The sequence below is a fragment of the Oncorhynchus mykiss genome, chromosome 12, assembly GCF_057628025.1.
Source record: "Oncorhynchus mykiss isolate SJ-2025 chromosome 12, ASM5762802v1, whole genome shotgun sequence".
In the NCBI taxonomy this organism is placed as follows: domain Eukaryota; kingdom Metazoa; phylum Chordata; class Actinopteri; order Salmoniformes; family Salmonidae; genus Oncorhynchus; species Oncorhynchus mykiss.
In genome coordinates, this window is record NC_143033.1 from 22,638,323 (window position 1) to 22,663,164 (window position 24,842).

Here is a 24,842-nt window from a genome sequence, read left to right on the forward strand (position 1 = left end):
GTCCGAAAATAAATCTTTGCGGCTCAACGTTTAATTTTGAAAAGCTGATGTGGCCCTCGAGCCAAAATGATAGGCCACCCCTGGTGTACACATTGGTCATGTTTTTCTAATTTGGTTAATTATTTTATTTTGTTGCAGCGCACCGTTTATGCATTATACACAACCATTTTTTTAATCAAAGTGTTTCATACTTTTGTGCAGTACTGAATGTACTGATTTACATGTACCATTTTGATTGAAAAGTGTCAATCTGCCTCACTGTTTGTTATTTACTATTTAGACTCAAACCTCTGAAGATTTATGCCAATAGAGCAGTAGCTTGTTTTCTGTGCAGGTGTTTTATATTGTATTTATTTAAGTGCTGCTATTTCATTTTGATATTTGTATTTGTCTGTACACAGGTACTTTCTCCTTTCCATAGAACAGTTGTTTTTACTCCACTTCAATTTCTAAATATCTATAAAAATCGATTTCCACTGGTTGACAATTTGTTTTATATTACTGTACTTTCCCAGGTTTATCAAGCCAGTGTGAGTTGGCACCAGTGACCGTTTGCTAGAGGAAGCATCATGAGACTGATTTAAAGTCTACTGTCAATCAGTCTCCATATACTAGGCTGTTTTTAATTGTATTTATTTTTTACAAGAGATTCTCACACCTATAGATGCAGGTTTTAAAGACATGCTCCTGAACTTTGCCGACTAGTGAGTCTTTTTTAAACCTCACACTTTCGACTGAATGTGTCAATGCCGTTCATACATGCATAATCTATGAACAGAATTACTGTTCCACGAAATCGCTAGTTTGAAAGTGACTGTTTACTGGAAACTGTAGGCTCTGCCATTTTCCCCCCACGTGGGCTTGCCCCCTAGCAATTTGAGCTTCAGCCCTTCGCAATCAAATTCTATTTGTCACGTGCGCCGAATACAATGGTTGTAGACTTAACCGTATAATGCTTGAGTGACAGCTAGCAAGATGTACACATAATAGAGCGAGAGAGAGAGAGCAATGATGTGGTGCACATATCTGATGTGGTATGCAGTTTTCGGGGACCAGTTTTATCTTATGAGCACTACTTTCAGAGCTACTGGCTAAAAAGTATACAAAAGTACTGAAGAATCTCTTTAACCAGACACAGTATAGTATGTGTATATGGTATAATAATAACCTGCATACACAAGTAAAGCCACTACTTACTACTGGTGTAATATAAGGAATGTAGTTAGTTACCTGTCAGACACTGACATACAGTTCCCCAGTTTGTATTTAACTCGTGTTAATTACAGGAAATAACAAAAGTATGGCTACTGGGGGGTCTTAATGTGTATATAAATCTACTTTTTTTGTATGAGGACAGGCCTAACTACCAACCATGTCTTCCCTGTGCAGTTGGGAAATATTTTAGTACTAGTATGTCATTGGTTCAACTGTATATACTGTATAGAGAACTGTTTGTGACTTGAGTTATAAAAATTAATTCTAAATACTGAACTCTCTATTTTTGGTCATGTTTCCACGATCGTCTTAATTTATCTTTTTGGTCATGTTTTTAAGCATTGTGTGCAATATGTAAACAAAAACATTTGTGAAATATGTTTAAAGTATGTCATATGTTGGAATATCTATTCACGGTTTTTACATTCTGAAATAAAGACCTTAAACATCAACATTTGGAATAGTTTGCCATTTTGTCAACTTGCATTCTTTAAACTGGGGATAAACAATTGATTTGGGGTAACCGGTCGGATACAGCAGCGTTAAAAAAACAACAGGATCTCTGCTTATTATATGGTACAGTATTTTTATTAAATCTATTAAATACTTGTAATTACCAAAATAAAAAGTTCAACATTCCAAAATACAAAGTTCCAGGATTCCATAGAGTGCTCATAGCTATAACTCATCCTACTTTGACATCATATAGCTGCCTACAAGTGACATCTGAGATATCGCAGCATTATTATAAACATACATGTAAACACAGTGACAGTGTTCGCTACCGTGTGCGATGTACAAATATTCAGAAGGTTTTGAATCCCCTAGCAGGTAAGGACAAGAAATGCTCCAAAATAAAATGAGAACTTTAATGGGGAAATGTCATGATCAGTGATCTCTCTGTTTTTGATTGGAGTCATATTAATTTGATCAAATTAAGGGAATTTACATTCTGAAAAAAATTATTCAGCCTCTTAAAATATCAAATGCTAATAAATTATATTACGACATCCAAAGCAAATGGAAAAATATATATTTATCAATAGCTTACATATCATATGCAATTATTTTACAGCAATAAGCTTTTTGTCTAACGATCTACATGCATTAGTAGATACTTTTTTTTTTCAATAGACATTTGAATAAATATAATTTTATGAAAGAACAGAAGTTATATTTGTATAAACAAATCAACTTCGACTGAGTTTATGCATCCTTTTCTTCTCTTGAAAAGAGATATTAAAAGACAAATCCACAACGTGATAAAAGATGTTTAAATATGAGCTCAGAACAGAGGAATTAGCACCTGTCACCTTCAAGAGGTGAACACTGAGCCAATGGACAACACACCTAAGAAAAGTAATGGAATGATATTGCTTAATTAAGCTAAGTAGCAGACACATTGTCAGTCATGCCCGACTTGAATAAAAGATACACCGACGAAGAGCATAGGAACGTAAAGCATGGGATGACCCAGCCACAGTGTATGGTATGTTACCACAGTAGACAGGAGCCTCATCTAAACCAAACAAGATCATCAACATAGACATTAATCATAATGTGATATCACTTGTGACTGATTCAACACATGCAAGGAGAACATGGGTTGGACAGCCTTGAACTGAAGTCCCTATAACCCATAGCATGTGGCTCAAGAGCTTCCCTACAATTCAACCAATCACTGAGCTTGATGGTTTACATATTGATTGGGTTGGATGCTGCTCAAATCTACAATGCATGGTCTGAAGTGAGGAGTGACACTTGGCATAGAAACAGAAATCAGACATCAGTAATGTAGTTGTGGTATGAAGTTTGGCACCTAAAACACCCTCCCCTGTGTGTGTGTGCGCGGGCGTGTGTGTGTGTGCGTGTGCGTGTATGTGTGTGTGTGTATATAGAATGGAACAGCACAGAGACATGCAGCCTGGTTGAGTTTCTCAGATGAGTTTCATAGACAGACATAGAAGTCTATTTTTTAATATTGCACATACTAAAGAACATTGAAGGAGATACGTATAGTATAGCCTGGTGTGGTATGAGTGTGTAAACCATATTGACTCTAACCCTGGGACATCATAATGATCTCCACCTTAAATCACCTAATACCTACTCACCATGAAACATCCAATTCAAGGATCCATGGAACCCAGGGCCAGACTACTGCATTTGGAACCCTGGGGCACCGACCTCAAGGCACTCCCCCCTCCTTCTACACATTTTATCATGAGGCTAAGAGAATATGTTTCCGTTTTAAAGCTAATTTCCTGCAATTTTACACTATTTGCAATCTGGGGGGCCCACTGACCCACAACCCCCCAAAAATGTAATAATACAAATTTGGTTGAGGAAGGTCAGGGCCCCGGGGCACAAGCCCTGTGTCCGCGTTCGGTATACCGGCCCTGATGGACCAATTCCGCTTCATGGTTTATTAAAAGTAAAAAACTAATTGACATGAAGCACTGTAAAATAAGATATTGGAGAGTTATTTGTGAAACAATTCAGTGTGTATCACACTAAAGACAGAAGGTCAGTGTCCTGGAGCCAGTGGAGATCCAGACACGACAGAGCAGTTTCCTGTGGGGCTCTTGTAGTTCTAGTAGCTGTAGTAAAAGTCAGGCTGTGTGAAGCTGTCTGCTCTGCATGTCATTTGGACTGGAGGATGTGGACATCTGCTGTAGCATTAAGTCCTTGGAAACTTGCAAAATCATTCACACTCCCTCAGGTTTTCAAGCATATGCACACACTACGTCACAGCTTCAATGTCCTTGGCTGACATGCACGCTCAAGGCAGAGTTAAGACTTGAAGACGTGCACGGCCCGCACCACGTACTGCCTGCAGATGGGGCACTCGCTCATCCTCATCCCACATTTGGTACAGGTGACCATGTGACCGCACTCTAGCAGCACACAGTCGATCACAGCGTCCATGCAGATGCGACATAGGTGGTCATCAGAGGCCAGCTGAGCCTTCACACTGTCTGTGGAGAAAAACAACACAAGAAAATAGTATTACTCCACGTAGCTAGCAGCCTGAGGATGGCTGTCTTCTCTAGGGTCATTCACATACTGTACATGATGACGTAGTGCCCAAATAGCCAGTTAAACAGCAGGATGAAGTGGTCTCTCTCAGAACAGCACATAGCATATTACTCAGGAGGAGTTATGGTTGGGATTGAATGGGAAATTAAGACTTCAGCATGCATCAATATGGAGAGATGTATTTCAAGACAGTGATGGTTTTGCAGGTGGGATAGTGGTGGAGTTAGACATGCCTACCTTCCACTGCACCATTGCAGATAGGCGGAGGATATGACACCACTTCATTTACAGAAGGAAAGGAGCAGTGACAAAACAACCATTAGTGATTCTAATAGGATAAAAGCTCTTACTCCAATTCTTCTTTCGTACATAGTATTAAAACAATTCCTGTACACAGTCATTTCCTATACACAGTCATTTCCTATACACAATTCCATTATAGTCATTTCCTGTACATAGTCATTTCCTGTACACAACTCAAATATACAGTTGAAGTCAGAGGTTTACATACACCTTGGCCAAATACATTTAAACTCAGTTTTTCACAATTCCTTTTAATCCTAGTAAAAATTCAGTTAGGATCGCCACTTTATTTTAAGAATGTGAAACGTCAGAATAATAGTAGAGAGAATGATTTATTTTAGCTTTAATTTCTTTCATCACATTCCCAGTGGGTCAGAAGTTTACATATGTTCAATTAGTATTTGGTAGCATTGCCTTTAAATTGTTTAACTTGGGTCAAACGTTTCAGGTAGCCATCCACAAGCTTCCCACAATAAGTTGGGTGAATTTTGGCCCATTCTTCCTGACAGAGCTGGTGTAACTGAGTCAGATTTGTAGGCCTCCTTGCTCGCACACTCTTTTTCAGTTCTGCCCACAGATTTTCTATAGGATTGAGGTCAGGGCTTTGTGATGGCCACTCCAAAACCTTGACTTTGTTGTCCTTAAGCCATTTTGCCACAACTTTGGAAGTATACTTGGGTCATTGTCCATTTGGAAGACCCACTTGAGACCAAGCTTTAATTTCCTGACTGATATCTTGAGATGTTGCTTCAATATATCCACATAATTTTTAGTCCCTCCTGCAGCAAAGCACCCCCACAACATGATGCTGCCACCCCCGTGATTCACGCTTGGGAAGTTGTTCTTCAGCTTGCAAGCCTCCCCATTTTTCCTCCAAACATAACGATGGTCATTATGACCAAACAGTCCAATTTTTTGTTTCATCAGACCAGAGGACAGTTCTCCAAAAACAACGATATTTGTCCCCATGTGCAGTTGCAAACCGTAGTCTTTTTTATGGCAGTTTTGGAGCAGTGGTTCTTCCTTGCTGAGCAGCCTTTCAGGTTATGTCGATATAGGACTCGTTTTACTGTGGATATCAATACTTTTGTACCTGTTTCCTCCAGCATCTTCACAAGATCCTTTGCTGTTGTTCTGGGATTGATTTGCACTTTTCGCACCAAAGTACATTCATCTCTAGGAGACAGAACTCGTCTCCTTCCTGAGCGGTATGACGGCTGTGTGGTCCCATGGTGTTTATACTTGCGTATTATTGTTTGTACAAATGAACGTGGTAGCTTCAGGCATTTGAAAATTGCTCCAAAGGATGAACCAGACTTGTGGAGGTCTACAATCTTATTTCTGAGGTCTTGCTGATTTCTTTTGATTATCCCATGACGTCAAGCAAAGAGACACTGAGTTCGAAGGTTGGCCTTGAAATACATCAACAGGTGCACCTCCAATTGACTCAAATGATGTCAATTAGCCTATCAGCAGCTTCTAAAGCCATGACATCATTTTCTGGAATTTTCCAAGCCGTTTAAAGGCACAGTCAAATTAGTGCATGTAAACTTCTGACCCACTGGAATTGTGATACAATGAATTATAAGTGAAATAATCTGTCTGTAAACAATTGTTGGAAAAATGACTTGTGTCATGCACCAAGTGACTTGCCAAAACTATAGTTTGTTAACAAGAAATTTGTGGAGTGGTTGAAAAACGAGTTTTAATGACCCCAACCTAAGTGTATGTAAACTTCCAACTTCAACCGTATGTACATCATGTAATATACAATACAACCCAAGAAAACAGTATTGAATGCCCTCACCTGCAGACATGCTGTTGATGTTGCTGACATTTTCCACTGGAAGAAAATACAGAAATACATCTTTAATACTGTGTATCTGGACCTGTGAATAATACCAAATCAGAGAAAGATGTTTTAACTTGGACAGTTTCTCTACTGTTCAAACTAGGTTTGAACTAGAGATTGATAATCTATGCAGGTCGTTATCAAAAGGATCAGTAGTGTTCTAGTTAAGATGAGGTTGGTTGGTATAGGGGGACTAAAATGATTCAACGTGGTGCTTACTGGACTTCCTGTTCTGTTCGTTCTCCCTGTAGAGCCGATGCACCCGCTCTATCAGCTCCCACTTCTCACAGCAGCCAGAGTAGTTGACAAAGTTACGGGCCAGAATCTCTTTGAGCTGCCGGACAGACAGGCTCTCAATGTCCCCTTCGTTGTCCAGGTCAGATAGAGAGGCCCGTATTCTCCTCTGTGTCACTGGACTGACCTACAAAGAGAAAAGAGGGGGCACTTCAGAAAACATGTTCAATACAAAGTTCAATCATGACTATGTTTGGTCACACCATGGTCATTGAGGTAATACAACTGACCAAGTGAATGCTCTCACAAGAGTGGGTCAGTGATTTCTCTTCAGTTAAATACATGAGGTGGAGACTGAAAGGACAGAGGCAGCTCGAGGTAAAGGGCTGGTCGTCTCACCTCTATGATAGGTTCACTGGCAGGTTCCAGGTGAAGGAGTGGGATGGTCGGAGCTCCCCCATGCTCCTGGAAACACAACACAACACAAAAGAGGATCAACAGCAGTTTAAGAAACAGTACTGGAGCAGATATGACAGTTTTGAAATACTTGTGTTGTCTGATGCTCCTCACCCTTTCTCCCACAAATCAGAACTTCTATAAAACACCACCAGAGGTGCTGTGATCACTTTTTTTATTCATGTTAAACATCCATCAGAGGGAAATAAAAAATAGTACAGTTTGCTATAATAATCATAAATCAAATTCATATCTGATGTCTCTCTTCAAATGTCTGATAAGGAAATGAGGCATGTAGGCGTATCCTCCAGGAGTACGCGGAATGCCGTCGGGGGTCTGGAAAAAAAATTATCTTCACATTTTCAAACAGTACATTTAGTAAGGCCCATAGATACACATACCAGCTCTACTGGCTGGTATTACTGCTACTACCAGCAGTACTACACCTGCACCTGTCGACAACACAAGTTGTTCTGCTTCCACGAGCACATCCAATGCTAGGATCAGTAATTCTACATTTGTTGTTAGTCCAGCTAGCATGGACACTGACCGTTTTGAATCTGATGCAGCCTAAGAGCTACTGCCCCCTTACCTGGGAAAGCACCGAACAACAGATAGGGACGTTGGACCATCGAAGAGGCACAAATATGATGAGAACTACAATGATTTGGGGTTCACTTATATTGGGAGTAGTGCCTTTCCTAAGCCACAGTGTGTTATATGTGCAGAAGTACTATCTGACAACTCAATTACAAAATGTAGGCTATGATTAAGAAGTTGGAGCACTTCTCTGTCTGCATTAACAAGGACAACACACAGGTCTTTCCATCATTGTATGATTTTTTTGTGTGCAAATGAACTCAAGCTTACAGACAATGTCAAATGTGATATAGCGAAGCACCTGAGTGAGTTGGGTGCGCAATTACGCAGGTACTTTTCCGAAATGGATGACACAAACAAACGGATGACAAACAACTGGATTATTTATTCCTTTCAAGCTCTGCCTCCAGTCCACTTACCGATATCTGAACAAGTGAGCCTCATCGAAATTGCAACAAGCGTTTCTGTGAAAACTGCCAGATTTATGGATGAGGCTGCACTCAGAGTATCATGCCTTGGCAAATCGCGCTGTTAAGACACTGATGCCTTTTGCAACCACGCACCTATGTGAGAGTGGATTCTCGGATCTCACTAGCATGAAAACTAAATACAGGCACAGACTGTGTGTGGAAAATGATTTAAGACAGACTCTCTCCAATACAACCCAACATTGCAGAGTTATGTGCATCCTTTCAAGCATACCCTTCTCATTAACCTGTGGTGATTTATTCACAATTTTCGATGAACAAATAAGGTTTTATATGTAAGATGGTTAAATAAAGAGAAAAAGTATTGATTATTATTATATTATTATTTTTGCCCTGGTCCTATAAGAGCTCTTTGTCACTTCCCACGAGCTGGGTTGTGACAAAAACTCACACTCATTCTTATGTTTAAAAAATGTATCGTATAGTGTGTGTGGCAGGCTTACAATGATGGCAAAAAAAACATTTGAGAGTGCGCTGACCCTGGTGCTAGAGGGGGTATGCAGCTGGAGGTTGAATATTTGAAGGGGTACGAGGCTATAAAAAGTTTGGGAACCACTGCTCTAAAGGTACCATGTTACATTTAGTATTCAGCACCGTTTGCTTCCCCTGTCCGGGGGTGTCCTCGGATGGGGCCACAGTGTCTCCTGACCCCTCCTGTCTCAGCCTCCAGTATTTATGCTGCAGTAGTTTATGTGTCGGGGGGCTAGGGTCAGTTTGTTATATCTGGAGTACTTCTCCTGTCCTATTCGGTGTCCTGTGTGAATTTAAGTGTGCTCTCTCTAATTCTCTCTTTCTCTCTTTCTTTCTCTCTCTCGGAGGACCTGAGCACTAGGACCATGCCTCAGGACTACCTGACATGATGACTGCTTGCTGTCCCCAGTCCACCTGGCCGTGCTGCTGCTCCAGTTTCAACTGTTCTGCCTTATTATTATTGGACCATGCTGGTCATTTATGAACATTTGAACATCTTGGCCATGTTCTGTTATAATCTCCACCCGGCACAGCCAGAAGAGGACTGGCCACCCCATATAGCCTGGTTCCTCTCTAGGTTTCTTCCTAGTTTTTGGCCTTTCTAGGGAGTTTTTCCTAGCCACCGTGCTTCTACACCTGCATTGCTTGCTGTTTGGGGTTTTAGGCTGGGTTTCTGTACAGCACTTTGAGTTATCAGCTGATGTACGAAGGGCTATATAAATAAATTTGATTTGATTAATTATTCCCTTTGAATATGTTAACTATATTTGGAGTTTGCCTGCAACCAGAATCTAATGGTCTTGGCGGGATGAATCTGATGAGAATGTTTACCTTGTGGCGTATTGACTTGCATTAACTCAGCCATTTATGTGCAATGAAGAGAGAACATAAAACAGCAACGATCATGAAGAGCCTACTCCTCCCTTCCTCTCTGTCTCCACCGGACCACCGCACAAAAAGCAATTAGCTAATGGTGCAGGGCTAATGCATTCTTCCGGTGTGACATCACGATGATGGATGGGGGCTGAGTCTATAGGGGGTCGGGGGAGGCTGATGTTCCTGGGTGTATGTGCACACACATGCTCCCTACGTATTCCACTGGACCAATCAGCTCATTTAATCCTTTATGGATTACAATAGGAGTGGATGATTTTGATGTTTAGGCCAAAATGATCCCACGGTCAGAGATGTGAGCAGTATTGTTGTGTTTCGCTCTCTCTTTTCAATTACAGCTGTGCCGTTGAGAGGAATCAGAAGCCAGCCTGAGCATTGTTACATAACCGACAGCATAACAGACCTAAAAAAGAGAGCTTCAGCTCTGGCTGTTGATGACTGGCTGCAGCTCCCAGGGCTGCACTGCAAGAGCAGCTGTCAGTCACGTGGACGTCAGATCACAGAAAAGAGTGAAATTGCGCAGCATGAAATATGAATGTAGCAGATGATCTGTGTGAGTGAACCTCTTTATTCATGACAAACACAAAGCACCAGACTGTATCAAACTGGCTGCAAAGGACAGGGCTTGACTGCAATAAACTATACTGCAATTACTAGAATGCTTGTAAGCTTTTTATGCTCCTATATTTAGCCTAAATGGTTATCAAAGGGGTTACTTTCAGCAGGGCTGTGGACAATCATAACCCATTTACATCCCAGCACTAGAGATCTAGAGTAGCAATTGCTCGTTGTTGATTGTTATGCTTAGCTGTGACAACTCTACTTCACACTGACTAATATGTTTCCCACATCCATGCCATGTGCTTATCAAGCTTCACATTAATTAACTTTGATACAAGGAGGACAGATGTCAAAAGAGCAGAGAAGATGGTAAACGAAAGGGGGCAGCTGTATGGGGAATGGGACTAGGTTGTGTTTGTGAGTGTGTGTGCATGCGTGTGTGTGTTATGTGTTTGTGTAGTCATACCTGGCTCTGAGCAGTCCCTGAGCTGTCACTCCGGCTGAGAGGAGAGCCTCCTTGAGAGGCGGAGAGAGCCGACTGCTCCGAGGTGGAGAGAGACAACTGCTCTGAAGCGGAGCGGTGTGCGGCTGAGGGGGGCGAGGCGTGGAGGGAGTGGGGGAGCGAGTGCAGGCTGTCTGTGTCTGCATCCTCCTCCTCTTCTTCTTCTTCCTCCTCCTCCTCATCTTCCTCTACACCTCCTTGTGTCAAGGTGCTTTCTCCAGCTTCCTGGTGGCAGAGCACCAGGTCCACCAGGTCTTCCTTCTCCCTGCAGGTGTCTGTAGGGATGTTGCGCAGCAGCAGGTACTGGCGCAGGTCCTTAACACGCAGCGCCATGAGCTGTGGTCTCTGGAAGGCCGTTCCGCGCAGGAGGTGGCAGGTGGTGCAGCAGCGGAGGCTCTCTTGCAGCACCGAGCACATGGCGCAGAAACTTTTCTTACAGTCCGAGCATATGTGCTGAGAGAAAGAGAGAGAGAGACAGAGAGAGATACAGTGATAGAGACTCACCACACACATTAAGAAGAGAGGCGATCCCATCAGCCAGTCATGTCCATTCCTCCTGATCAATTAATTAATATATTTAATTAATTATTGGCATCATGGAGTCAATTAACTATCCTGGTTTTAGAACTCTTAATTACAACTAATGAGAGGGATCTGCCAAATCTACCAGACAACAGCTTTCCAATACAAGTACTCATTCCTTATGATGTCACTATGTCCTAGGAAAGAGGATGAGTTTCCCCCATTAGGCACAGACAAGCTAAATAATACTATATGGAATATTCTCTAGCATTTACAAGCTTATCTCGGTTTACTGAGGAAACTCAGATGAATCGACTGACTGGCAGTCTGAATGGAGACAGAAAAAGTGGGATATGGCCAGAAATAATTCCCATATCATTACTGTGCATTGCAAATGAGCTGTGGACCAGAAAGAGGACATTCACACTCTGACAGGTCCATTTATCAATCGTCTGTGTTAGTCCCCCAGAACTTCTCCTTTCTTGACACAGATATCGAGCTGAGCCACACACACACACACACACACACACACAGAGAATATATTCCGGGATTGAACCTCAACAGGTGTGAGCGGGCTGATAGAGCAGTCTGAGCCTGGAAGTGCAAGAACGCTGAAGCCTCCAGGGGCTTCTATCGCTGTCCCAGCATGCTACACTGTCAGTCAATGCCTAGATACGCTCTGCCATTTACCTGTCTGCAGTCTAAGCTGATGCCCTGGTGTGACCAGTATGATTGATTATTTCATATGGAAGTTAGTTTTATTAGTTTATAAGGGGCACAGTGTTCTTCCTCATCTTTTTACACACTATTGTCATTATCCTCATCACCACCTACCTTGCGCCTGAAGACAGAGAAGGCTAGTCCACAGGCCTTGCAGAGCTGACCTGCACTCCCTGAGCTGGTGGGGGGATATGTGGAGTACCCGGCGCTGGGGGCAAAGCGGAAGGGCCCCGTCCCGGCCCCAAACCCTGGCTGCTGCCCGCGCACCGTCCCTGTGCCCATCACCTCGTTCAGCAGCCCACAGCATGACGCCCACATGGACGATGCCCCCGCCTATGAAACAAACACACAAAGAATGCACGTCTGTTCTTTTTAAATTAATGTCTCCAAGTTTGAATGCATAGTTTGGAGTCCTATTATCCCTCCCAGTAGGTTCATAAACCATATGCCTTTGGCAGTACTGAAATCATAGTAGCCTTCAATGCAATCAATACAGTGCCCCAATTTCACCTCCAACACTAGACTAGAGAAAAGTACAACTTTTGTTGTAGGTTGCATTGCTAAGGGAATGGTATCTCAAACTTCTCACATCATTCGTAATTTGTCCTTGAATCCCACAATGCCTCATTGTGACCTTCAGATGCTCAACCACCTCCCCCCTCTGATGAACTACCTTTGTAGCTCCTGAGTTCCTCTACAAAAAGCATTGAAGTATTATAATAAAGTCTCTGGGGTGTTCGCACATAAAAAAAAATGTGTAGCAGTGCCTGACGGCAGCTGGCGTATTCAGAACAGGGTCCTGTGAACAGTGTGGAGGTGCAGAGGTGGATGCTATACAGCCTATAGCTCTTCAGAGGAAGGGACTTAAGATCCAAATCAGGGCCGTGCACAGGGTGCAGGTGCTCAAAATGAAAAAAGGGCACCCATCTGCTATTTAGCTAGCTCTATATGTACGCTTGTTTATTCCATGTGTAACTCTGTGTCGTTTGTGTCACACTGCTTTGCTTTATCTTGGCCAGGTCGCAGTTGTAAATGAGAACTGAAAATGTAAAATATATATATATATATATATTTTTTCACTGGTTGTGATTTATCTTCAATGCTCTTAAATAATAACTTCTTAATATAATATTCATAAACTTCGAACTTATGATATATGACTGGCTGGCTAGTGGATATTTTTAGTATATGGTAGTTAGCTAGAGTCTAATAGACTACATGTGTTGCTGCTACTGTTACAGGCTTTGTTTTTTCCATTTATATTTAGAGATTGGATGTTAGCGTGTGGGTCACCTCGTTAGTCAGTATGTGTTACACCTGCACTGGTTTGTCATCTCATTAGCGGGAAGGTGTTTCACCTGTGCTGGGCCAGGTGCTATTTAAGAGCAGCTGGCCCAGTGTTTCTGTTGTCTTGAGAGATGTGGAAGATTAACGCCTTAAGTTGACCCCCCGTTCATTTGCTTTCTAGACAAAATCCTTTATCTGATCTTCTGGTTTAAGTTTTGTGCCACTTTTTCCTTGCATTCTCTTTCCTTGGTTTTTGTTACATTTCCTAGCAAGAAAACCAAAATTGTTCACTCAAACAGAAAAGGGGAACAACCAAAACGAAACAGGTGGAGTTTTAAGAGGGGTTCTGAAAAACACTCATGGGGGTGTCCACTGAAAGCTGACTAGCAACAACTAGGACCTAAAAGACAGCCACCAAATGTAAAAACATGGAAGTAACCAAAAGGTGGAGCAAAACTGGGAAGATCAGATAAATACTTTTGATTTAGAAATCAAAAATGGGGAGAGTCAAAGGTGTTAACCCTTCACCTCTTCCAAGACAACTGGAGCCCTCGGCCAGCCAATCTTAAAATAGCACCTGGGCCAGCACAGGTGAAACACATTCACACTAATGAGACAATGCAAACCGCATACAAAAATATATATTCCACCACCCAAAGGGCAGTTGGGAGTGGGAGGGCAAAGGTAGACCCCTATCTGTGAACGTGCCTGCTGCAAATACATTATTATGAGAGCTCTTTGGGTCTGTTTGTGGTTGAAAATGGTCAAGCACTAGAGCGTAAACAGCCTGTCCTAATGAGCTATGCCCCAAAAGGGATGTTGGGTTCAATCATTAAAGGTGCAATCCGCAGTTGAAACAATAACAAAGCAGCCTCCCACCCGTTTCAGCAAAAAGCTGAGGGATGGGGCTGAAGTAATGTAACTCTCAAATTTATAGACAGGGCTATGGATGCAAGGCCTGACTCATCCATGATATCAAAATGATAGTTTTAACCATGTTTTGAGGCTTTATAGCCCTCAAACTCAACTCTGGACCTCGAAGCCAATTCTACTGCAGTTTTTCAATGTTTTCTTCTAATCAGGGACTGATTTAGGCCTGGGACACCAGGTGTATGTAATTAATTATCAGGCAGAACAGAAAACTAGCAGGCTCATAGGGTAAGAGTTGAATAACCCTGCTTACATTTACTTTGTTAAAACCAGCTTATATTTTGCATTTTGATGGGGTACGACAGTTGAACTAAGCTCATGAGGCATTTATCAGTTATATTTTTCAAGAATCAATGTGTACATTATCACAAGTCCAAAAATGGATGTAGCAACTTCACATTGCCACATAAGTTTCTGTCCATTATATAATGAATGCCTGGTCACACACAACGCTACAGACATAAATCCCCCCGATGCTATGGCTCTCATTGAAAACATAATCTCTATGTTAAGACTTGTATGGTTACTGTGTGAGCAGTGGGGTAATTTAACAGATATAACAGCCGTATGACCTAGTAGAGTAGGTGCACTTAGTGATATTAATGTGGTCCTCCAAAAGAAGACCATACAATGGATGTGACATGTTTGCCTGATCAATATTTACTGACTGCAAGACTGTCTACTCCAAGGCCTGAGACCCAAGATGGCATGATCCCTGGCGCAGCTCCTTGGAGCATATTGATGGGGGAAGAGAGGAGGAGGGCAGGGAGAGAAAATGTATTCTGTTACAGGGCCTGGGGAATCAATAGCTGACATGAGCATACAGTATGTGGCTATGTCTGAGCTCAGTAGAGAATACAGTGAGCGTAGGCTATATTTTACAAGATGAGGCCGCTGCTGTCCACAAATACAGTTCTACTCAGCCATGACCTGCCACAACACACAGCCCTGCTCTATGATCTCACCTCTCTTTGCCTGCTTAGCCAGTCTGCAGTTATATAATCCAGGAGCTAAGTGCTATATGTGGAACTGACTGCACTGAGATGGAGATGGTCTTCCCAGAAATACAGTACAGCAATAAGTTGGTTGTGAAACAACATGATATCATAAGAAAATGTCATCCTGGCAAATTTTTGAATGAAGGTCAAATGTCACAGTAGCTGATGTTTTTCTCAATACAATGTAGTCAATGGGAAAAGATGAGTGTCGCAGTGTTGAGTTTTTCTCAAGACATTGCAGGCAATGGAAATAGATGAGTCCCCTACTCATACATCCGACCAAGCATGCAATGGGGCATAAACCAGGCACACAGAAAGAGTGGTAAAAGATCCACTGTGACTTAGATAATCCCCCTATCTTTGGACAGTTACTCAGTGGGCCATTACTACACCCTTTTGCTAGATTTAGCAGGAGGAGGCACAGTGGTATGGCCATGAAATCACTCATATCTGGCACAGCGCCAAAGGAAGAGCTTTCCCCTGTCACCTCAATTAGCACCCAGTAAGGTCTGCAGGGAAGGACTGACAAAACATACAATAGATAACTGCAAACAAGAGTTACAGTAAAATGCATTATTTTGTTACCAATATATACACTTTTTTGAGCTTAATAATATCTAATCTACATGAAGATTAAATATTACGTATTACTATAGCATGTCTGGTTTTGGGCAGCTAAGGGGTTTAGGGCCCCTAACTTGCACTTGTCATATCAGACTTTTTGACAGTGAAGCAAACAATCAATCTGCTGATGCGCTGGACCTGCTGAGGAGAGCTGTGGTTTTTTTAAACGTTTTTGAGCATTGATTTCTATTATTCCTTTTGGCAGAATATATGACAGTGTAAAGCCTTGTTTATACCAGGTGCTAACATGCGTTCCTTGTCCTGATCTTGTCCACATTCTAATTGTGCCCACATTTTCAGAAATATCAAATCAAATTGTATTAGTCGCATGTGTCGAATACAACAGCCCCTAACCAACAATGCAGTTAAAACAAATTTGGATAGGAAATAAAAGTAACAAGTAATTAAAGAGCAGCAGTAAAATAACATTAGCGAGACTATATACAGCGGGGGACCGGTACAGAGTCAATGTCCGGGGGCACCGGTTAGTTGAGGTAATGTATGTATAGATGATCTATGTATAGATGATAACAACAGAGAGCAGCAGTGGTGTAAAAGAAGGGTTGGGGGTAGAAGCTGTTTAGAAGCATCCTGGACCTAGACTTGGCGCTCCGGTACAGCTTGCCGTGCGGTATCAGAGAGAACAGTCTATGAATAGGGTGGCTGGAGTCTTTGACAATTTTCAGGGCCTTCCTCTGACACCGCCTGGTATAGAGGTCCTGGATGGCAGGAAGCTTGGTGATGTATTGGGCCGTACACACTACCCTCTGTAGTGCCTTGCTGCCGGAGGCTGAGCAGTTGCCATACCAGGCAGTGATGCAACCAGTTAGGATGCTCTCAATGGTGCAGCTGTAGAACATTTTGAGGATCTAAGGATCCATGACAAATCTTTTCAGTCTCCTAAGGGAGAATAGGTTTTGTTGTACCCTCTTCACAACTGTCTTGGTGTGCTTGGACCATGTCAGTTTGTTGGTGATGTGAACACCAAGGAACTTGAAGCTCTCAACCTGCTCCACTACAGTCCCGTCGATGAGAGTGGGGGCGTGCTCTGTCCTCTTTTTCCTGTAGTCCACAATCATCTCCTTTGTCTTGATCACATTGAGGGAGAGATTGTTGTCCAGGCACCACATGGCCAGGTCTCTGACCTGCTCCGTATAGGCTGTCTTGTCGTTGTCGGTGATTAGGCCTAATATTGTTGTGTCTTCGGCAAACTTAATGGTGTTGGAGTCACGCCTGGCCATGCAGTCATGAGTGAAGAGGGAGTACAGGAGGGGACTGAGCACACACCCCTGAGGGGCCCCTGTGTTGAGGATCATCGTGGCAAATGTGTTGTTACCTACCCTTACTACCTGGGGGTGGCCCATCAGAAAGTCCAGGATCCAGTTGCAGAGGGAGGTGTTTAGTCCCGGGGTCCTTAGCTTATTGATGAGCTTTGAGGGCACTATGGTGTTGAACACTGAGCTGTAGTCAACGAATAGCATTCTCACGTAGATGTTCCTTTTGTCCATGTGGGAAAGGGCGGTGTGGAGTGCAATAGAGATTGCATAATCTGTGGATCTGTTAGGGCGGTATGCAAATTGGAGTGGGTCTAGGGTTTCTGGGATAATGGTGTTGATGTGAGCCATGACCAGCCTTTCAAAGCACGTCCTGGTAATCCGTCTGGCCCTGCGGCCTTGTGAATGTTGACCTGTTTAAAGGTCTTACTCACATTGGCGGCGGACAGCGTGATCACACAGTCTTCCGGAACAGCTGGTGATCTCATGCATTTTTCAGTGTTATTGGCCTCGAAGCGAGCTTATAAGTAGTTTAGCTCGTCTGGTAGGCTCGTGTCACTGGGCAGCTCTCGGCTGTTCTTCCCTTGGTAGTCTGTAATGGTTTGCAAGCTCTGCCACATCCGACGAGAGTCAGAGCCGGTGTAGTACGATTCAATCTTAGTCCTGTATTGATGCTTTGCCTGTTTGATGGTTCGTCGGAGGGCATAGCGCGATTTCTTAAGCATCCGGGTTAAAATCCCACTCCTTCAAAGTGGCAGCCCTAGCCTTTAGCTCAGTGCGGATGTTGCCTGTAATCCATGGCTTCTGGTTGGGGTTTGGGGTTTGTATATACAGTCACTGTGGGGACGACATCATCGATGCACTTATTGATGAAGCCAATGACTGATTGGCTTCATCAATGCCATTGGAGGAATCCCAGTACATATTCCAGTCTGTGCTAGCAAAACAGTCCTGTAGCTTAGCATCTGCTTCATCTGACCACTTTTTTATTGATTTAGTCACTGGTGCTTCCTGCTTAAATGTTTGCTTGTAAGCAGCAATCAGGAGGATAGAATTATGGTCAGATTTCTATGCGTCTCTGTGTGTGGAGTATAGGTGGTCCAGAGTTAGTTTTTTCCCCTCTGGATGCACATTTAACATGCTGATAGAAATTTGGTAAGATGGAAGTTTCCCTGCATTAAAGTCCCTGGCTAGTAGGAGTGCCGCCTCTGGGTGAGCGTTTTCCTGTTTGCTTACAGCTCATTCAGTGCGGTCTTAGTGCCAGCATCAGTCTGTAGTAGTATGTAGACAGCTATAAAAAATACAGATGAATACGCTCTCGGTAGATAGTATGGTCTACAGCTTATCATGAGATACTCTACCTCAGGTGAGCAAAACCTTGAGACTTCCCTAGATATCGTGCACCAGCTGTTGTTTACAAAAATACATAGTCCGCCGCACCTTGTCTCACCAGACGCCGTTGTTCTATCCTGCCAATACAGTGTAGAACCAGCCAGCTGTATGTTTATAATTCAGTCGTTCAGCCACGACTCCGTGAAGCATAAGATATTACAGTTTTGAATGTGCTGTTGGTAGTTTAATCTTCCGCGTAGGTCATTGATTTTATTTTCCAAAGTTTTCACATTTTCTATTTGAATGGAAGGAAGTGGGGGTTCATTCGTCTGCCTACGAATTCTCAGAAGGCTGCCCACCCTCTGGACCCTTTTTCTACGCCTTCTCTTAACGCAAATTACACGGATCTGGGCCTGTTCCCGGGAAAGCAGTATATCATTCACGTCAGGCTCATCGGATTTGTTAAAGGAAAAAAAGTATTCTGCCAGTCTGTGGTGAGTAATCCCAGTTCTGATGTCCAGAAGTAATTTATTTTCAGATCCATTTACAAATATCCATACCTCCTGCGTTTTTTAATCTGAAACACCTGTCTGAAAATGTAAGCACAATCAGAATGTGGACAAGATCAGGACAATTGAACCAGGTAAAAACAGGGCTTAAGACATTCCCTAAAAAACAAAGACCAGACAACATAGACAAACTGTGACAATAATTACAGATATTACTGTTGACACACCACATTCATTTTTGTTTGTTGCCATTAAGCAAACACTCTTATCTAGAGGGAATTACAGGCACAATTAGGGTTAAGTGCCTTGCTCAAGGGCACACCAACAGATTTTCCACCTAGTCGGCTGGGACTCAAACCAGTGACCTTTCGGTTACTGGCCTAACACTCTTGTGCCCAACGCTTTTAACCGCTAGCCTACCTGCCACCCCACCAAAACAACAGACCCTGTCCCAGTGTCCCCAGCCTTCACTCTTCCAGCCACGACTCCAATACCATCATTAAGTTAGCAGATGGTGGTAGGCCTGATCACAACAACATTGAGACTGCCTAATGGACAGAGACAACAACCTTTCCTACAACATCAGCAAGACAAAAGAGCTGATCGGGAACCACAGTAAACGGAGGGCCGAGCACGCCCCAATTCACATCGTCGGAGCTGTAGTGGATCCGGTCTAGAGCTTCAAGTACACCAACATAGTCGTGAAGAGGGCATGACAACGCCTCTTCCCCCTCAGGATAATGAAAAAATTTGGCATGGGCCCTCAGATCCTCAAAAAGTTCTACAGCTGCACCATTGAGAGCATCTTAACTGGCTACATCACCGCTTGGTATGGAAACTGCTTGGCATCCGACCGTAAGGCGCAACAGAGGGTAGTGCATACAGCCCAGTACATCACTGGGGCCGAGCTCCCTGCCACCCAGGACCTCTATATCAGGCGATGTCAGAGGTAAACTTGTCAAAGACTCCAGCCACTCGTCATAGACTGTTCCCTCCGCTACCACTTGGCAAGCAGTACCGGAGCACCAAGTCTGGGACCAAAGTCTCCAGGACAGCTTCTACCCCCAAGCCATAAGACTGCTGAACAGTTAATCAAATGGCTACCCACCCACACACACACACTTTCACACTCTTCGTATACACTGCTGCTACTCTGTTTATTATCTATCCTGATAGCCTAGTCACTTTGGCCCCTACCTACATGACATTTACATATTACATCAATACCTCAACTATCTCATACTGCACATTGACTCGGTACGTGTACTCCTTTTATATAGCCTCGTTAATGTTCTTTTAATTGTGTTACCATTTCCTTTATTTAGCTAATTTTCTTACTTTTTAACTCTGCGTTGTTGGGAAAAGGTCGTTAAGCATTTCACAGTAAATTCTACACTTGTGATTTGATGATCAATTTAGTTTGATGATCCTCTCTTCCCTCCCTCTTCTCCACCCCATCATTTCCTCACTGGAGAGTATTGCTTCAGTAGCTTCAGGGGGAGATGCCATTCACATAGTGAAGCGTGCAGTCAGCTGGCAGCCTGCACTAGACTTCATCTCCATTGAGATCAGGAAGTAAAACTGACAGAAAAATCTAGCTGATTCAATCAATCTCTTGCTGCTTTTGTCAGGGAAGGCACAGCAAATCACAATGTATGAATATGTGCTGTTCAAAAGACTGCATTCAAACATGTCAATGATAACTGATGGAGCTTAGAAATGATGGTGCTTAGAAATTATGGCAAATGTCATGTGCATCATACATTTGTACCTTTAAAGCCTTACCTTTGGGGTAGAAGAGGATAGCGCCAACTAATAAAAAAAGAGCGATTTGGATTTTGGGTTGCAGGCAATAAAACCAAAACGATGTGTCTGCTCAGGAGATAATCCTGATATTAAAATATGACTGGCATATTTAATAACGACCGCCACGGAAACTGCTACCTTTCTGAGTCTATCACATTTAACTCCAACAGACCATAGCTCCTAATCTCAGAGTTCCAAATCAATTTTGGAATTCAGAACAGGGTCATGCCAGTCAAACTATCCTGAATTCTCTTGTGCAAATTCTCTCAAATTCTCAGTGAATTCTCTTACACAACATAACAATATGCCCCAATGAGCAACAGTCCCCATAACTGACAAATCAGTGGAACTCAAGAGAAGTCATGTCGAATAACAGGATCCTTATGACAATGCAGTATCAATGAATTAGATGAAAAACATATGGTACAACTGACTGCAACAAAAACGGTTCATGTGTGGTTCTAAACATATTACAGCCATCATCCTCCATTTCTCATGAGCTGAAAAGCTGCTTTTCAAAATAAACCAGATTAGTCAATACAACGTCACAGCCATCTCTCTGGGGCAGATGATGGTTTGTCATGATCAGACAGAAGACCAGATGACCTTTCACCTGCACTGAGACAACAAACTGATTTAGGCCCCCCACAATACATCACTATTCAAATATTAGGGAAGCGGATAAAGGAAAAGATTGAGTACTTGAGGATATAGACGTTACAAACATGTTTATGATAGACCTCTGAACCATCATAGCCAACTTAGTGTCTTCAGAAAGTATTCAGACCCCTTTTTCCACATTGTGTTACATTACAGCCTTATTCTAAAATTGATTAAATAGTTTCCCCCCTCAATCTACACATAATACCAAATAATGAGAAAGCAAAAACAGATTAAGAAATATATTTAAAAAATTAAATATCACATTTACATAAGTATTCAGACCCTTTGCTCAGCACTTTGAAGCACCTTTGGCAGCGATTACAGCTTCAAGTATTTTTGTCAATGATGCTACAAGCTTGGCACACCTGTATTTGGGGAGTTTCTCCCATTCTTCTCTGCAGATCCTTTCAAAATCTGTCAGGTTGGATGAGGAGCGTCGCTGCACAGCTATTTTCAGGTCTTTCCAGAGATGTTAGATCGGCTTCAAGTCCGGGCTCTGGCTGGGCCACTCAAGGACATTCAGAGACTTGTCCCAAAGCCACTCCTGCATTGTCTTGTCTGTGTGCTTAGGGTCGTTGTCCTGTTTTAAGGTGAACCTTTGCCCCAGGCTCAGGACCTGAGCGCTCTGAAGCAGGTTTTAAACAAAGATCTCTCTGTACTTTGCTCCGTTCATCTTTCCCTTGATCCTGACGAGTCTCCCAGTCTCTGCCACTGAAAGAAATCCTCACAGCATGATGCTGCCACCACCATATTTCACTGTAGGGATGGTGCCAGGTTTCCTCCAAACATGACGCTTGGCATTCAGGCCAAAGTGTTCAGTCTTGGTTTCACTAGACAATCTTGTTTCTCATGGTTTGAGAGTCCTTTAGGTGCTTTTTGGCAAACTCAATGCCAGCTGTCATGTGTCTTTTAGTGAGGAGTGGCTTCCATCGGGCCACTCTACCATAAAGGCCTGATTGATGGAGTGCTGCAGAGATGGTTGTCCTTCTGGAAGTTTGTTACATCTCCACAGAGGAACTCTGGAGCTCTGTCAGAGTTTCCATTGGATTCTTGGTCACTTCCCTGACCAAGGCCCTTCTCCCCCGATTTCTCAGTTTGGCCGGACGGCCAGCTCTAGGAAGAGTCTTGGTGGTTCCAAACTTCTTCCATTTAAGAATGATGGAGGCGGGCCTCCCGGGTGGCGCAGTGGTTAAGGGCGCTGTACTGCAGCGCCAGCTGTGCCATCAGAGTCCCTGGGTTCGCGCCCAGGCTCTGTCGTAACCGGCCGCGACCGGGAGGTCCGTGGGGCGACGCACAATTGGCCTAGCGTCGTCCGGGTTAGGGAGGGATTGGTCGGTAGGGATCTCCTTGTCTCATCACGCACCAGCGACTCCTGTGGCGGGCCGGGCGCAGTGCGCGCTAGCCAAGGTTGCCAGGTGCACGGTGTAGCCTCCGACACATTGGTGCGGCTGGCTTCCGGGTTGGATACGCGCTGTGTTAAGAAGCAGTACGGCTGGTTGGGTTGTGTATCGGAGGACGCATGACATTCAGCCTTCTTCTCTCCCGAGCCCGTACGGGAGTTGTAGCAATGAGACAAGATAGTAGCTACTACAACAATTGGATACAACGAAATTGGGGAGAAAAAAGGGGTAAAATCTTTTTTTTTAAAAAGAAAAGAAAAAAAAAAAAAGAATGATGATGCCACTGTGTTCTTGGGGCCATTCAATGTTGCATAAATGTTTTGGTACCCTTCCCCAGATCTGTGCTTCGACACAGTCCTGTCTCAGAGCTCTACGGACAATTCCTTAAACCTCATGGCTTGTTTTTTTTGCTCTGACATGCACTGTCAACTGTGGGACCTTCTATAGACATGTGTGTGCCTTGCCAAATCATGTCCAATCAATTGAATTCCCAACAGGTGGATTCCAATCAAGTTGTAGAAACATCAAGGATGATCAATGGAAACAGGATGCACCTGAGCTCAATTTCGAGTCTCATAGCAAAGGGTCTGAATACTTGTGTAAATACGGTATTTCAGATTTTTTTTGGTCATTATGGGTGGGGTGTGTTGGGTAGATTGATTAGGAAAATTGTGTTCATCAATTTTAGAATTAGGCTGTTTTATAACAAAATGTAAAAAAAGTGAAGGGTTTCTGAATACTTTCCGAATGCACTTTATGTATTCACAAATGTCTGATATCAAATCAAATGTTATTGGTCACATACATGTGTTTAGGAGATGCTATTGCGGGTGTAGCAAAAGTCTTGTGTTTCTAGCTCCGACAGTGCAGTAATCTCTAACAATTTTCACAACATATACCCAATACAGACAAATCTAAGTAAATAAATGGAATTAAGAATTTATAAATATATGGACGAGCAATGTCAGAGCGGCATAGGCTAAGATACAATAGAATACAGCATATTCATATGAGATGAGTAATGCAAAATATGTAAACATTATTATAGTGATATGTTGTGATATGTTGACGTTGCATGGCACCTTGTGATACTATAGCAATTTGAAAGACTACTGCCTGCTGCACAACACAACATTGATATGCTGGATCGGAGCCAAACATTGCCAGTGGAAATAATTGCTCAATTTAGAAGATCTTATCTATCGCCTACTCTAAACTATTCTACACTGATACTCATTATTACACTGTTGCAAGAAACAGGATTTAAGGAGTTAGGCTTTGTTAATTAAAATGAGGTAAACAACTTTCCATACATCGGATACTCACACTGAAAAAAATGCTAGGGGGTTATTTATCATAATCATCCATCCTCATCCTCCTCTTCAACAACATCACCATCCCCTCCACGATGGTTGCCTGTTCTAGCACTCCTGGTCAGTGATTAGTGAGTCAAAATACTAGGGACGGGGTATTATCAATAGACCAGACATCTCAAAATATTCCATCACTCGTTGACTGCAGTATACTGATCTCATTATGGCAGATTAACGATGGGGGAAATGAATGGACATTGCACTGTGGTATAGTTCACTGCGAGGGAGATGCAAACTAGTGTCAGACTGAGGATCAGAAAGAGCTCGTGACTATCATCATTTAATGTATCCATGCAATTGTAAATAGAACGCAATATAAATATTTCAACCCTGGAGAAAATATTCCAACCGGCAAAACACTACTGTCACTCACCTTATACATGTATCCGTAAAATCAGAGTTTGCAACCCTTTAAAGCAAACAGACAAACAACAAAATTAATGCATTGTAATTGTATAACAATTATTAGGTTTGATTGGATGCCAAATTTATATTTTGTTACTATTTGTCGACGCACCGGATTTAAAAGTTGTAATATAGATCGATTGCAAGCCGGCTGTGCAAAATATCACAACATAGATATATTGAAATTGCAGTAGGCCTACCATACCTTCATTCTGACTCCCGGTTGTGGAATTTGTTGTGGAATATTAGAATGATGACCATTGCAAGGACACAAGGAATCACACCATTACGTCTTCCTTTTCAGAAGCTCCCTGTGTACTTGTAGAATAGGCATAACGTAATGTACAAGTCACCCTCAACCAATCACGAAATAACCGGAGGTAC

At 42.8% G+C, this 24,842-nt stretch overlaps 1 protein-coding gene across 1 annotated transcript; it reads right to left on the reverse strand.

Annotated features, from left to right (window-relative positions):
* Positions 1-1,784: 1,784 nt before the first annotated feature.
* LOC110537202 (E3 ubiquitin-protein ligase RNF34) lies at positions 1,785-24,842 on the reverse strand. Its single transcript, XM_021623059.3, has 9 exons — positions 24,664-24,842; positions 24,427-24,462; positions 11,972-12,190; positions 10,580-11,068; positions 7,043-7,108; positions 6,629-6,830; positions 6,365-6,400; positions 4,492-4,533; positions 1,785-4,193 (listed from the first exon to the last, which is right to left on the reverse strand). The coding sequence occupies exons 2-9, from the start codon at positions 24,433-24,435 to the stop codon at positions 4,009-4,011; spliced, it is 1,248 nt and encodes a 415-aa protein (XP_021478734.3). The 5' UTR covers positions 24,436-24,462; positions 24,664-24,842; the 3' UTR covers positions 1,785-4,008.